This window comes from Amphiprion ocellaris, chromosome 11, assembly GCF_022539595.1.
Source record: "Amphiprion ocellaris isolate individual 3 ecotype Okinawa chromosome 11, ASM2253959v1, whole genome shotgun sequence".
NCBI classification, from domain to species: domain Eukaryota; kingdom Metazoa; phylum Chordata; class Actinopteri; family Pomacentridae; genus Amphiprion; species Amphiprion ocellaris.
The window spans coordinates 22,499,229-22,512,483 of record NC_072776.1 but is presented as its reverse complement, the minus strand read 5'-3'; the positions used below and the strand labels follow the sequence as shown (position 1 = coordinate 22,512,483).

General features: G+C 39.8%; 1 protein-coding gene across 7 annotated transcripts in view; it reads left to right on the top strand.

The window, feature by feature from the left end:
- The window catches only part of mlphb (melanophilin b), a 48,923-nt gene extending 35,912 nt beyond the window's left edge, over nucleotides 1-13,011 (top strand). For 4 of the 7 annotated variants that reach the window (XM_055015466.1, XM_055015463.1, XM_055015465.1 and 1 more), the window contains 7 exons: nucleotides 1,194-1,277; nucleotides 4,761-5,054; nucleotides 7,173-7,325; nucleotides 7,612-7,680; nucleotides 7,968-8,016; nucleotides 8,581-8,675; nucleotides 10,540-13,011. In XM_055015466.1, coding sequence (XP_054871441.1) covers nucleotides 1,194-1,277; nucleotides 4,761-5,054; nucleotides 7,173-7,325; nucleotides 7,612-7,680; nucleotides 7,968-8,016; nucleotides 8,581-8,675; nucleotides 10,540-10,566 — 771 coding nt within the window. In that variant the 3' untranslated portion in view covers nucleotides 10,567-13,011. The other 3 variants (XM_055015464.1, XM_055015467.1, XM_055015468.1) reach the window with 3 other exon arrangements.
- Nucleotides 13,012-13,255: the final 244 nt, after the last annotated feature.

Sequence of the window (13,255 nt, the reverse complement as noted above, 5' to 3'; positions counted from 1 at the left end):
TGTATGGATGAAGCTGAGCACAAAACCTTCGCATTTTTATGCAACCATTTGCACATGACTACAATCAACTATGTAAAGGCAGCTGGACCTATCATGTGCCTCCTGCAATGTCTGCAGCCTCACCGACTGCCCACAATCAGACAAATCTTGTATGTACACATACACTGATCGGTGTTGAAGGAGTTATAGAGTCATCACATATGGCCTGTGTTTTACTGTCTACAGCAGCCATCCTATGTGATTACTGTGGATGTGTCAACAGCAGCCGTCTCTGTGTCAGACAGCGATGACAACTCCTGCACAGAAATTCTAGCTGACAGTGACACGGCAACAGAGGAGACTGTGCATTTATGGGAATAAAATAAAACAGAAATCCCTTAATTGTACACAATTAAGAAGCTTATTAGAATATACAGTGGGATTTCAAGGTTTTTAAACTCCTAAAAGTCAAATTATAAATAGTGAGTCACGACAGAATTATGTGGCCTTGGCAGCTCTATGCTGTGTACCATCCACAAGAAGCACCTCCTGTGTCTAAAGTTAGAAACAGGATCAGGTTTGGGACTGGGAATCCTGGCAATGTGCTGGTTTCAGGAGGCTGGATTTGCACGTGGTCTGAGAGTAACTATTTTACTGTTGGGCAAGACATCAAAGCTCCATCAGATGACTGTACTTGACTTCCTAATCTGGATGTTATTATTTCTGCACCAAGTGACCCCATTAGAAAAATAACTATTATGAAATTATGACCCATTATCCAAAGGAACATTTCTTCTTTCCCATTGCAGATGAAGAAAAACTTTGTAGATTGAGGTGTCATTTTCAGAATGACTTAAATTATTTCCTCCCTTTTTATTTGAACATTCCAAATATGTTTCTGGACTGTTTCACGCCAGTCCTTTTAGAGAGGAACCCCTCAGGTGAAAGATATATTTCATTGCCAATGTGTCTTGACTGTCTCAGCATGAGTAAAAGTAATATCATATGACAGGCTGTTACTGTACGTAGGTAGTTTAGTCGTTTCAGCAGCATCGTGAAAGTGCATTGTACAACTTGTTTTGACTGTATTAACTGTAATGTTTTGGTATGGTTCCTTGTGTTGCCCAATACATATTCCTTAACACTATCAGTTTTCACGTCACATGTTTTTGTTACCTAACTGTAGCCTGCCTGAACTCCCTCTCTGTCTCCAGATCACTGACATCAACAGACGCATGTCCGCTATTGAGACATTCTTGGACCAGCTTGAGGAGAGGGTCAGCACAACATACGACCAGGTAAATCCACTAAATGTCACATCTAATCACAGTCGCCATCATAACTCAGGCCAGCTGTGCAGAAAGACACTTACACAAGAAGGAGAATGGACAAAAAAAAAGCATTAAAGAAGCTGGCCAGAATATTTACATGTACAGAACCATGGCAACAGAGACTATAACAAGTTTGATCAAAATGTAGATGAAGTCTTGGCACAGAGAAGCACATATTCCAACAACATGTGAGTGACTGGTATATGTCCATACAAATGCAGAGGGCTTTGGCAGTAGCTGACATTTAAACTGTGGCTGTACTGTATTTTAGCAAATACCCAAGATTTGCCATTTTGGTTCAGTCTCACCACCGTTCGCGTCAAAATGTCAAATGTCAAAAATGTCAACTGTCATACCAAATGTAGCATTTCAGCACACAATTTGTGTCCACACAGCGATTACATTACAAAGGCAATAGTGCCCATATGTGAAACACATACATACAACCTACTGTGCATGTATGAAGCAGAGTCTTTCTAGCTAACGCCAATGGACTAGGAATGCAGTATACATCCATCCATCCATCCATCCATTATCTATACACCGCTTAATCTTCTGTAGGGTCTCAGGGGGGCTGGAGTCTATCCCTGCTGACTTAGGATGAAGGCAGGGGACTCTCTGGACAGGTCACCAGTCTATCACAGGACTACATATACGGACAAACAGTCATACTCACATTCACACCTACGGACAATTTAGAATCTCCAATTAACCTCAGCATGTTTTTGGACTGTGGGAGGAAGCTGGAGAACCCTGAGACAATCCACGCTGCACAGGGAGAACATATAAACTCCATGCAGAAAGATCACAGGCCGGGACACAAACCAGGCATCTTTTAGCTGTGAGGTGGCAGTGCTAAAAACTGAGCCACCCAAGCAGCCCAAACACTGTACAGAGCCTCTAAAAAGTATTTACCCACTTTGGAAGTTTTTCCCTGTACTTACTTTTCAGCATTCAATCATGGTCAATTTAATTTGTCTTTTTTGACAAGAATTCTCGAGAAGAGGCTATTTTATGTCAAAGTGAAAACAGATTTTGACTAAGTAATGTCAGCTGATTAAAAATGGAACATGTCAAATAAGTATTTGCACAAATATTCACCCGCTTCTATTCAGTATTTAATAGGTACACCAGTACCAGTACAACATCTGGATGCTGAAATTTTACCCACTTCTTTGCAAAACTGCTCCAGCTTGGTCAGATTGCATATTGATTGTGACTGAACTTTTCAAGTTCAGCTACAAATTCTTATTTAGACTAAGATCTGTGCTCTGACTCTGCCACTCCAGAACATTCACCTTGTTGGCTTTTAACCACACCTTTTCTGTGAAGCTTTGGCTTTATGCATCGGCTTATTGTGTTGCTGGAAAATAAACACAATGTCTTCCAGGATGTCCTTATTCTTTGCTGCATTAATTTTTCCCTTCACCTTTGCAAACCTTCTCGGGCCTCATGTTGAAAAGCAGCCCCACATCATGATGCTGCCACCATCTTCTGGTGAATTCTAGTTGAGATTTAATGTGACCTTTTTCCAACAATGTCTTTATCTTTTCCACTCTCCTATGGAGGTTTGACTGGTGAAGAACAGACAACAGTTGCTGTATTCACAGACTCTCCCATCTCAGCTGCTGAAGCTTTTCACTCCTTCAGAGGAGTCATAGGTGTCTTGGTGGCCTCCCTCACTAGTCTCCTTCTTGTGCAGTCACTCAGTTCTTGGGAGCGGCATGCTCAAGGCACATGTACATATGTTCCATATTTCTTCCATTGCCTAATGATGGATTTAACTGTACTCCAAGGGATATTTAGTGACTAAGAAATGTTCTTGTACCATCCCTTGGCTCATTCTTTCACAGAGTTGCTTTGAGTGTTATTTCTTCATGATGCAATTATATCCAGGAGTACTGATTTACCAGTGACTGGACCTTCTTTATACACAGGTGTCTTTATACTATATCTGGAGACACCTTCACTGCACTCAGATGACCTTTATTTCACTAACTGTGTGACTTCTATCACCAACTGGCTGACTTTTTTGCACTTTATATTTTTGATTAGCTGACATTACTTTGTGAAAATCTGTTTTCATTTGGTCATGAAATAGTCTTTTTTTTTTTTTTGTAAATTCTTGTCAGAAAAGGCAAATTATTTGTATTGACCGTGATTCTGTGTTTAAAAGCAACAAAAGGCGAACATTTCCAAAGCGTTGTGAACACTTTTTATAAGCACAGCAATAGCAACAACTACACATACGTAGGTGTCTGAAGCTGCCAGTGTGTCCAGCTGCACTAGAGTATAATCAGGGTGCAAGAGATGCTGGTCTAATGACTTAAGCGTTGTGGGACGTAAAAGTACAATAAGTCTGGAAGATAATAGCCGAATAACTGTTTAAGGAATTAACAGAAGAGTCTGTCAGGTGGCTTTAGCAGTAAGCATAAATATAATATATGCACACTCATACATATAAATAAATATCATCAGCGTGAAACTGATACACAATTTGTTTTTTGTTTTTTATGTATGGAATTCAGTGCACCTTTACTCACCAGCTGCTCCAATGTAACCAGATAATGGCCAGTGGTTTAAACTTGTGAACGCATGCAATCTATTGTCTAGTCTGCTAATAAAGACAGACATTTATATGATTATTAAGATTTGAGCCATTTCGCTTTACTAATAACGAGATGTTTTATTTACACCTCATTGTTCTTGCAGTCTGGTGATGAAAATGGACACGTTACCTATTTTAATCCTCCTCTCATCAGCCGTGGCGTCTCATGTAGGTTTGGTGTCTGTTTTTAAGTGGGACCTGAACTCTTAAATCCACACCAGTATCATCACAGATTGAGCCAAGCCACAAAAAACAGCAAACCGTAAATGAACACAGAACTTAAGCTCGCCCACTAATTAGTGACTACCCAGCTTCAAATGAGAGCATTATTTATAAACTTTAGATTTTCCTTTCTCCAGAGGCACCACACAGCTTTAATCAGTTTGCATTATAACACATGCCCCAGTGGTTTTGTCAGAGCAGAGTCTGCACGCAATATGTCTGTGTTAATGTCCATGTGATTAGTATAGTAATCAGAGAGTTTGCCTGCCCTTATGCATTCATGTTCTGTAGGATTCATAGCTGACTACAGTAGGCAACATTTGCACTTACCAAATGTTTGTATGTACAGTATGTTTTGATTAATTAGTCTGTGTTCTCAGCCTCCCAAGCACATTATGATCTGTTTGGTTTTGGACTGTGGAGGACACAGAGGAAACCAGAAAAAATGCAGCTGGCATTCATCCACTGCTCCTTCATTCGAGCAGTACTTTTTAAATCTAGAATCATTCCCATCAGGTTGGGTTAAAGCCATTAAAGATCCAGAGTCTAAGCTTTCACCTTAGCTGCCCTACATTTTTGTCTGACGCATTATATTTGCTCTGATTCTACACACCAACCAGGCTCCTCCAACTCCACACAGCTCCTCTCCTCCTCCTCAGTGGGAAGAAGTGGATCTAGAAGAGCAGCAGCTCAGACAGAAGCTCCATGCGATGACGGACAACATCAGCGACCATAGCCTATCCTCCGATGAAGACGAGACCAACAGACCAGAGTTCCCCCAAGAGATTCCAGCGTGGAAGAGCCCACAGGGGGAGCCTAAGCCCTCCAGACTCCCTACCAGACCAACATCCATCGTGAACAATGTGGCCTCCACACTTGGGGAGGAGCTGCCTCAGCAGACTGATTCTCAGAAGGTAGAGATATTTTTGGCAGAATTAAATACAAATAAATTCTGTGTTCACACGCAACTTGTTTACTGGCAGAAAGTTCAGCAGAGGTGAACATGGTGAACATCTGGCTTGCTCCACATACTAAAAACAGCATGGCTCATGAAATTCCATACCACCTCTGCTGGAACTCAATTCAAGCACACACTGCAGTCGTAAATCAAGTCATCCAGCCATAGCGTTTATTTTTCCTCTGCAACCATTTCACACACATTTTCTGAAACAGAGAGCGGATTAGAGAAATGACATCCAAAAAGCTGCGGTGCTAAGTTGCCTGGGTTGTTTCACTGGCAGCTCCAGTGCTCTGGTGAGTCATGTTATTGTGTTTTTGACATCACTCAACTTGTTCATTTTAGGGATTGTAAGGATCACATAACACTAGCTTGTAATAGCTGGAAGACGAACCAAGACCAAACACGTGGAGCCTAACTGTCATGTTAACAGGGTGCATGGAGGGGTCAAAGGTCACTTGTCATGGCCTTCTGATCACCTGATGGTCTTTATTTTCAGTTGTGCTCATGAAACTGTTTCTGCTCCATTAGCTCTATAAACTCCAAATGACGGAGTGCTACTGCAGGACAGGAAGTTTGTAAAATAAGCAACTGTCTGCTGCTGAAGTGATAAATCAGAGCTAGTTCTGAGCCCTGAGCAAAATTCTGCTAAGAGGTCGTCCTACCTGACCTGTGAGTCATGTAAAACATTTATTTCACCCCACAGTCACACCTGACACCCCAGTGCTCCCACTACTATCCTCCCTCCCTTAAAACAGGGCTCCCCCTGTCAGTATAAGAAGAAGTAGATAACAGTACTATTACTCATTTGATCAATCCCAGGTTTTCTTTTATACATTTTCAAATGTAAAATACTATTTATACCACCGCTCGCTTACTTGATGGGTATTATTTTTTGAGAGATGTGCCTCCATATTGCACGCTACGCCCAGCTAATTTGTGTTTTTTTCAAATCAATATTTGCTCAATAGTCAGTGTCAATCCATTGTTCTCCACCTTGCATTAGTCCAGAGTTACAACTAACCCGTTAACTAAGAAACTAAATAGTAATTGTGTGATTTTGAAAATGCATGTACTAATGAGGACAAGCATCACACTCATATATAATCTGGACGGGTTACCAAAGTGGATGCTGCTGGATCGTGCAAGTTTCAGTTCAGGCATTCTCATATGAACACATGTTTATGCACAAATCAGTAATCTTTTTCTCAATTCTGAGCTAGTGTTTATCAGACATCATAAACAGTTGTATGTCGCTCTCATTTTTATCAGGCAAAAAGTGACAAGCAGCATTTATCTTTTTTGATGACCAGAAGGACCGTTCCAGCTGGTGCTCCCTAAGCCAAAGAACCTTTAAACTAAGTATTTCATTTATGTTATTCAGCTGATTTGTAATCACTTGTTTAATTTCAGCTTAGTTAGAGAGTCTCTACTGCTGTTTGGGGGTTTTTCTTTGCTTGTGTCTATTCTTAGTTCTTTGTGTGTCTCTTTCCATGCACTGGTTTGCTCCGGTCCCTTCGTGAGTGGATTCAATCCGTAAAAAAGAGACACACAATACTTGAGTTGACAGCAACTTGCTAAACTCTTTCATTGTCTTTTACAAGCCTAGTATGGGTTGTGACCAGATTATTTTTTGTTGTCTGAAACAGGAAGGACAGGTGATGTGGCCTATGCACTTGTCTGTTCTGGCCTGGGATGCTGGTGCTCTGGTGACGTCCGGTGGTTCTGCTTGTTGCATATAGAACTTTGAAGCGATTAAAACATCATCTGTAACTGCTCCTCAGAATCCTACATAACAGTATTTTTATATTACTGTTAGAGAACTACCGCAAAGAAACCAACTCATTATTTTTTGTCCAAAATATGTGGCCGTACACCTTTGATAAGCCATTTCTGCCCAATCTCAGTCAAAATAATCAGGGCTGTCTTCTTTTTCCTCTAATTGGTACTTACATGCATTTACTTCTCACATAAATGTCTTAATATGGGTTCAATTTAACTTAAAATAACAATTAGGTTTTCTCATCCAAATTAAATTTTTGTTATCCTGTTCTACCTTAACATTTCTCTGCAGACAAACCAGTTTTCAAATGATTTTCCTGAGAGGCAGGAGCTCCCCCTGGAGGATGGATCAAAGGCCAGCTTCAAAGGTTCAACAGCGTTACTCAATGAGCTGGAGGACATGGTAGCTCAGGCAGCCGCCAATGTCCAGAACGCCCAGAGTGAGGTAAGGAAAACCAGAGGCTGGGTTAGGCTTAGCTGGTACATTAAATGGTATTAAATGGACTGTCTGATAGCTGATTGGTTAGGTAGCCTAAAGCATGGCTGTCAATGCCCTGAGCAGCAAATGTCTTAGAATCCTGATTGACCAGACCATTTGCTGCATGTCCTTCCACTACTCCTGTTCTCTTTTCATTACCTCTGTCAATAAAGGCACACAATGCCTCTGTCAAAATTAAAAAGACTTAAGAATTTGACAAAAGATGTGAGTCATTTTGTCCTTTCCCTTTAAGGTCTCTTACATAGAGAACAGGATTGCTGCCTTGAATGCTGCTGGCATGCCTGTGGATAAAAGAAGGAAGGTAATGACAATTAATTTCTGCTTTGATTTTAGTTGGTTTCACAGTTAGACACACATTTAATTCTACAGCCTTGACTTAGCATCACCCAGTGTTCTTGGATATGGCTCTTAATTCCATGGCCCCAGCTTGTGTGATTCAAATCAACCAATCAGATCATTTTTACCTTCTAAACAGGACTGCTTTTGATTCATTTGTAAAGTGTCAAGATGCCAAAACAGCTGCTTGGCCATATGTTTTCCCACATTCTGATATTTCTTTGTTTTTTGTCTTGTTTTGGCATTTAACAGTCTGCAATCCCAATCCAAGCAAGAAGACTTTCCCACAACTTTCCCACAAGTAAGAACTGACACTGCTGCCCTTCAGCATGATCCCCAGGGTTTCCCGAGTGACTCAAAACATCTTAACCTTGTTAAACATAAAGAACATGACGATCTACTTTGTGAACTAGTGAACACTGTGTCCTATTGCATAACGGCTTTTATTTTCCACCTTTATAGCACATAGTCAGATTCTCTTTGAGGAGTTTTACCACAGCTTGGTTGTACTGTAAATAGAATAATTTTCAACAGAATATTATTTTTTACAACTTTTTTGGGTATTATGTTATTTTTGATCCTTCTCAGCCACAGAGAAGTTCTTTTGGGACAATCTGGAACCAAATGCTACTGTAACTTAGACTCTTGACTAGTAGTTAAGAAGGCGCAGAGTGTTTCTAATTCACTTACTGTCAAAGTCCCATGACTGTAATTTCTAAATATCCCCAGGTACCAAATTTGCTTCCAGTTTTTTGTGTTTGGACCAGAATTCCAGAGGAAACTGTAATCTGACATCCTAACTGTGCTTTAAGTAAATAGAGCAAGTACAATATGTTTGTACAATGCAGTTGCTGTATGTTTCCAGACCAGGCGGACAGGTTTGTGAGGAACTCCCTCTACAGGGGCTCCCTGACACAGAGGAATCCAGTGGCAAAGCCAAAGACCAGGGCTACCAGTGCGGTATGACCCACTCTATGTGCTGGGTGCAGTGAAGAGTTCATTTCCAAAATAACAGAGCAGCCATTTGGCAAAAAGCAAGAGACAAAAAGCTTTGACAAAAATTTTCAGGACAGAAAAAAAGAAGAAAAAGAAAAACTAATGAAATCATTCTCTGGCAGGTTGATTAATCTGGCTAGCCTGCCTTAATGCCGAATGCTAACCTTAAGGGATATTCCTATTTTGGAAAATAATCATTTGCTTTCTTGCCTTCAGCTATATGAACAGATTGATTCCACTCTCATATTTGTTTGTTACAGTAGGGAGAGAGCTAGAGGCAGGAGGCTGAAGCTTGGTTTAAAGTGTGCATAGTCCCAGAGATCATGCTGTAGGCTGCAGATGTGCACATCTTTAAAAATGGAAAAAGTTTCTGTCATGGTGTCAGCAGAGATCACGCTGAGGATGCTAAAGAAAAGCTATCAGTGGTTTTCTTTTCTTCACTTACAAACATCCATAAAAGCAGTTGTACTACAAACCTTCTGCTCACCACCATGACTTATTATAAATGTACATAAATACAGCAATTGCACAGCAGTTGTTTCCTTTTCAGTAAGCTGAGTGCAATTCTGGTTCTATGAATCTTTGTGTTTAGCTTACTATCGCTCTCAATCACAAAATGAAGGAAAGAATCCCACAATGATTGAAATGTGGAACTCAAAAATAAATACCTAACATACCTCTAGCAGATTAGGAAGTCCAGCTGCTCTCACCCAAAAATTAGTCCTGCACATGAGCTTTTGCAACTTCTGGTTCCATTCTAACATGCTAATTGATGAGCTTTAGTGATAGTTACATTCTGTTACCTTTGGACAGAGCCAAGTTAGCTGTTTCTGCCAGTTCCAGCCTGTGTGTTAAACCAGACGACCAGATGGAGCTTAAAATTTCAAATGCAGAGTGGTACCAGTCTCTTCATTTAACATTCAGCAAGCAAGTGAAACTATGTAGTTCTAAAAATGATTATTAAAATAAGAAAAAGAGTTCTGTCAGATAGGTGCAAGGTTAGAAATGAGCTCTTCATGTGGCCTTCTGATCACATTGGGCTTTGACTTCTTTTTCTGACGGATCTCCTGGTGGTTGGTTTACAAATTGGCTTGGTTTTGGGTTGAAACAATTGTGCTTCCTTTCATAGTTTCTGCCTCTGTTTTGGTCAGATATGCAGATTTTATGCTAATATACAGCTCAGGCGGGTCTGCAAATGAAATCAGTTCCCTCATTTGAGAATCTGCATCTTTCATAGAGAATCGTCAGGAAAAGAACTGTTTTTACAGCTGATTCAAGTTCTGAATGCTGAACAGAACCTTGTCTTAAGTAGATTAGCTGTGCATCACCAGTTTCCGTCTAACAGGTTAAAAATAAAGAATAGTTCAAAAAATAGTTCACCCCTCAGGTCCTGTCTTCAACACAGCCTGTGGTCCAGAATCCAAGTCATAGCCACAGTATACTCTCGCTTGCTTTTGATTATTTCTTTTTGCTAATGCTTACTATTCCCAGAATTCTAGTGAACTATTTAGAAACAATGAGAAAAAAACATGTTGAAATGTGCTGATTTTCTCTTTCATGTGCCATAAACATGGTGTCAGTTTCCTGTTACTTTTCTTTAGCCTCGGATAATCATTCACAACCCTCACATCTCACATGATGACTTGCATGTTAAAAATAGGTTGATAAAAAGTTATTATAGACCTATTCCTGTTTCTGATCTTTTGTCTCACTTGCTTTGAAACAATGACTTCATTTACCCAATCAAAGCATGAAATGGTTGATTATCTTAAATAATAATTGAACAGGCAGTTATTTCCTGTCTCTTTCTGTCTCTCTCTGCTTGCAGAAACCAGTCATGACACAGGGATTGTGAGGAGGAGGCTGAGTATTATCTGACTGAATAGTTTTTCTTGTGACCACACTTATCGTTTTATACAATTTATAACACACTGGAACTTAACAGGGGTGCATTTAAGTCTACTTAAAGAGTTTCCTGTTTAAATTGTACCAACTGTCTGCTGGGGCAGGACTGCTTACCATTATATTTAAAATGTGTCCTTTTGGTATTGCTGTTGTTTTACTGGGATAGATCCAGACTTTATCTATAATATATGATGAAGTTACTCTTACATGTGATATACACTAACGCTGGACACGCTTCTTAAAGTAAGCTCAGTCGCATACATTACCAAGCAAGTTAATGGATTTGCCTTAATGCGCAGTATTCATTGTGTTAATCTAAAACTTTTAACTGGTTCATTCAAACGTTACACAGAAAAAGCACAATGAAAATCTTGTGTTTACATTAAACAACAGACGGGAGTACACCCCTATTCAATATCGCTGAAATATCAAATTATTCAACCATGTATTACCTCTCAATAATACCACTATTCCTAAATTGAACAGTAGATTGTTTTCTCATAGGAGCAGTTAAAACAAATACTTCACACTGTATTGACAATAAAGGCTCTTAAGTGGAAACTCAATGCAACAAAAACTGAATACAGATGCATTCAATTACAAACAAGTTTAAAAAAAAAAAACTGTGATCACTGGAGGTAAACTCAGTGCACCTGTGATCTGTAATTAGATTAATTGTTTGAACATGGGGCTGCACAGTGGCGTAGTGGTTAGCACTTTTGCCTTGCAGCAAGAAGATCCCTGGTTCGCGTCCCGGCTTTCCCGGGATCTTTCTGCATGGAGTTTGCATGTTCTCCCTGTGCATGCGTGGGTTCTCTCCGGGTACTCCGGCTTCCTCCCACAGTCCAAAAATAAGCTGAGGTTAATTGATTATTCTAAATTGCCCGTAGGTGTGAATGTGAGAGTGATTGTTTGTCTATATATGTAGCTCTGTGATAGACTGGTGACCTGTCTAGGGTGTCCCCTGCCTTCACCCGAGTCAGCTGGGATAGGCTCCAGCACCCCCCGCGACCCTAGTGAGGATTAAGCGGTGTATAGATGATGGATGGATGGATGGATGGATGTTTGAACATGGTTCTAAAGTTACCTGTCAGCACTGGATCTTTCTCAATTTTGGCTCCACATTGAATTTGAGTGTCAAACTTCATAAAGATGGAAATTGATACAGAAACATCAGTGATCAACAAAAAAGCAAAGAAAACACAGTTGCAGCAGGAGTCAGGAGGTATGAGTCACAGTGCCACTGATCAGAGCTGCTGTGGTCGTCCTCCTAATAGAACACGGGCTTCAGTGTAATATCTTTGCTATCTAGCTCAGAGCACCGAGGTTATCAGTGAAAATGATAGTTTCTATTACAGCCCAGACAGTGAGAAGGACAATGTGGATAGCTTTCAAGAAAAACACTTGCTTGTTCTTTGGCATAAAATAGCATGAGTAGACTTTGCTAAAAATAGAAAAAAAAACAATGAAAAGAGGCCAGATGAGTATTGGGAACACAGTCTTTGGTCAAATGAGATCATTAATAGGGTAATTATGTTGTAAACATAAACTTGCATAAACCTGGCTAGTGGTCAGGCCAAACACCATAATGAATGCACAGTCCTGACAGTGAAGCACAGAAATTTGAGTGTGATATTGTGGGGCTGCATGAGTGCAAAAGCTGTTGGGTAGATGAAATTTATAGATGGTGCAATGAACATATCCATCCATCATCTATACACCGCTTAGTCCTCTATCCCAGCTGGCTTAAGGTGAAGGCAGGGGACATATAGAGACAAACAAGCACACTCACTCACATTCACACCTACGGAAAATTTAGAATGACCAGTTAACCTCAGCATGTTTTTGGACAATCTCCCATAGCTGAAAAACCCAGAGAAAACCTATGCGTGTAAAGGGAGAACATGGAAACTCCATGCATGATATTGCAGTGGTGTACTACTTTCTGTTGCCTACATCATAAATATTTTAGCCAGTCCAAAACCAGTGCAATAACAGACTGCAAGCCAGTCTGCAACAGTTTAACATTTCCAAAAATCTGTTTGTTTGTGATATTCTTTAGATATCTTTAATACTATTTGATTCTGGCAATGTAAGAATGTTAAATTGATTGTAAAATTGGACCGATGTCATATTGAAACCAGCTGGTCTAAACTGTAAACCTGAAGGTTTCTGTACTGTGATGCACAGGATTAAAATACAAGATCTCAGATACTTATATTACATTTGTAAATTATCAGCTAAAATACATATACGCATACATGAATGCATCAGCTTAAACAAAATCTAGTTATACCTGCATAGTGAGTACTTTTATGTTCACTTATTGCATGTAAGTGTCAACTGAAACTGAAACGTGCAATTGAATATGCAAGTAAAATTTATTTTAATTTGACTTACCACATGAATGTTTGTTTGTTTGTTTATTTGCTTGAGGTTTTGACAGAGTGATAACAGTCATGTTCACATCAGGTGCAAGTAGTTTAAACAAAAATCTTAAATTATTTGTATATGTAAAGGCTAATTGATGATTAGAAAACCCTTGTGCAATTATGTTAGCACATGAATAAAGTGTGAGTTTTCATGGAAAACATGAAATTGCTGGGGTGACTCCAAACTTTTGAGCGATAGTGTATATA